This window comes from Sinocyclocheilus rhinocerous, unplaced genomic scaffold (assembly GCF_001515625.1).
Source record: "Sinocyclocheilus rhinocerous isolate Xijiao unplaced genomic scaffold, SAMN03320098_v1.1 C36661428, whole genome shotgun sequence".
NCBI lineage: Eukaryota > Metazoa > Chordata > Actinopteri > Cypriniformes > Cyprinidae > Sinocyclocheilus > Sinocyclocheilus rhinocerous.
The window spans coordinates 1-1,472 of NW_015784622.1; the positions used below are offsets into that span (position 1 = coordinate 1).

At 34.6% G+C, this 1,472-nt stretch overlaps 1 protein-coding gene across 1 annotated transcript; it reads left to right on the plus strand.

Annotated features, from left to right (window-relative positions):
* Positions 1 to 332: 332 nt before the first annotated feature.
* On the plus strand, positions 333 to 1,255 carry LOC107736384 (caM kinase-like vesicle-associated protein; the record flags this gene model as incomplete). Its single annotated transcript, XM_016547813.1, has 4 exons — positions 333 to 408; positions 766 to 902; positions 997 to 1,075; positions 1,168 to 1,255. Coding segments are annotated over 4 exons (380 nt in total), but the record flags the coding sequence as incomplete, so codon positions are not given.
* Between the last annotated feature and the right edge of the window lie 217 nt (positions 1,256 to 1,472).

Consider the following 1,472-nt stretch of genomic DNA (forward strand, 5'->3'; position numbering starts at 1 on the left):
AATAATATAGAAATAATACGGATAATGAATTAAAAACACACCCCTTTCTTCATTCCTGAATTACATTAAAAAAAAAAAAATTACTATAAAAAATGTGTAAAATATTTTTAAAATAATGATTAATATGTGTACACTAAAGTGCATTCAAGGTCTTCAAGGTTGCGCCACTTGAGATTGTAGTCATTACATCATAAATGTTTTGCAAAAAATTTATTAAACCAACATGAATACCAAAATGACATGTCTAAGAAGACTATAATATAATATAGTGTTTTGCATTATATTATATTTAATATTTGGCATTGACTCATAATTCAGGCTTTCTCTTATAGCTCCAGAGGTGGTCGGCAGACAGAGATATGGCAGACCGGTGGACTGCTGGGCCATCGGGGTGATCATGTACATCCTGTGAGTTCATGCGTCGTTATTTTATACATTTCAATCATTGTGTGAGATGGTCCAACATATTCATTTCATTGTGCTTTTGAACCAGATCTTTCTTTATTAGTAGACCCCATAGATGTCTGTTTTGGAGTCACTTGCCTGACACGTTCTTGAGTTCATCAGCATGTACATTCCATTTCCAGTTGTCACATTGCGTGTTAGATCATCATTGCCACTCTGTAAGTGCACAGTATTTCCTGTATCAGTTTCTCTCCCTAATCCCTCCTCAAAATCAGTTGTTGTTAATATGGTGTTATGGTCCTAATGAACCCCTTGCCCTAGGAAATTTTTATGCTCTGGTCATATTATTATTTTTAACAGACTGTCAGGAAACCCACCTTTTTATGATGAGACAGAAGATGATGATTATGACAATCATGATAAGAACCTGTTCAGGAAAATTCTGTCTGGAGACTACGAGTTTGACTCACCCTATTGGGATGACATCTCAGATTCAGGTACAGTACACAAATCACTGTACAGTAGGTGTGAGATGGATCTGTGGGATTCTGATCAGAACACAAATTCAACTATTCAACAAATTCTTTGCAGCAAAAAGCCTAGTTGCATGTTTAATGGAGGTGGATCAGGACCAAAGACTGACCGCACAGGAAGCCATCAATCATGAGTGGTAAGGAGCCTTTGCCAGTACAGAATCTGCATTTTATCATTTATCTGCAGGTTAATTAAAAATTAACTGCTGTCCATCTTTTTTTTGTTTAGGATATCTGGAAATGCCGCCTCAGACAAGAACATCAAAGATGGTGTTTGTGCTCAGATCGAGAAAAATTTTGCTAAAGCTAAATGGAAGGTAAGGTTTCAAATAAATTTACTTTCTATTAATCAAAGAATCCTAAAGTAATGTGTCATGGTTTTCACAAAAATATTAAACATTCATAATAATGAGTAATGTTACTTGAGCACCATATTAGAATTATTTCTGAAGTATTAATTGACACTGAAGACTGGAATGGTGACTGCAGAAAAACAGTTATTTTAAATTGTAATAATATTTCACAATATTACTG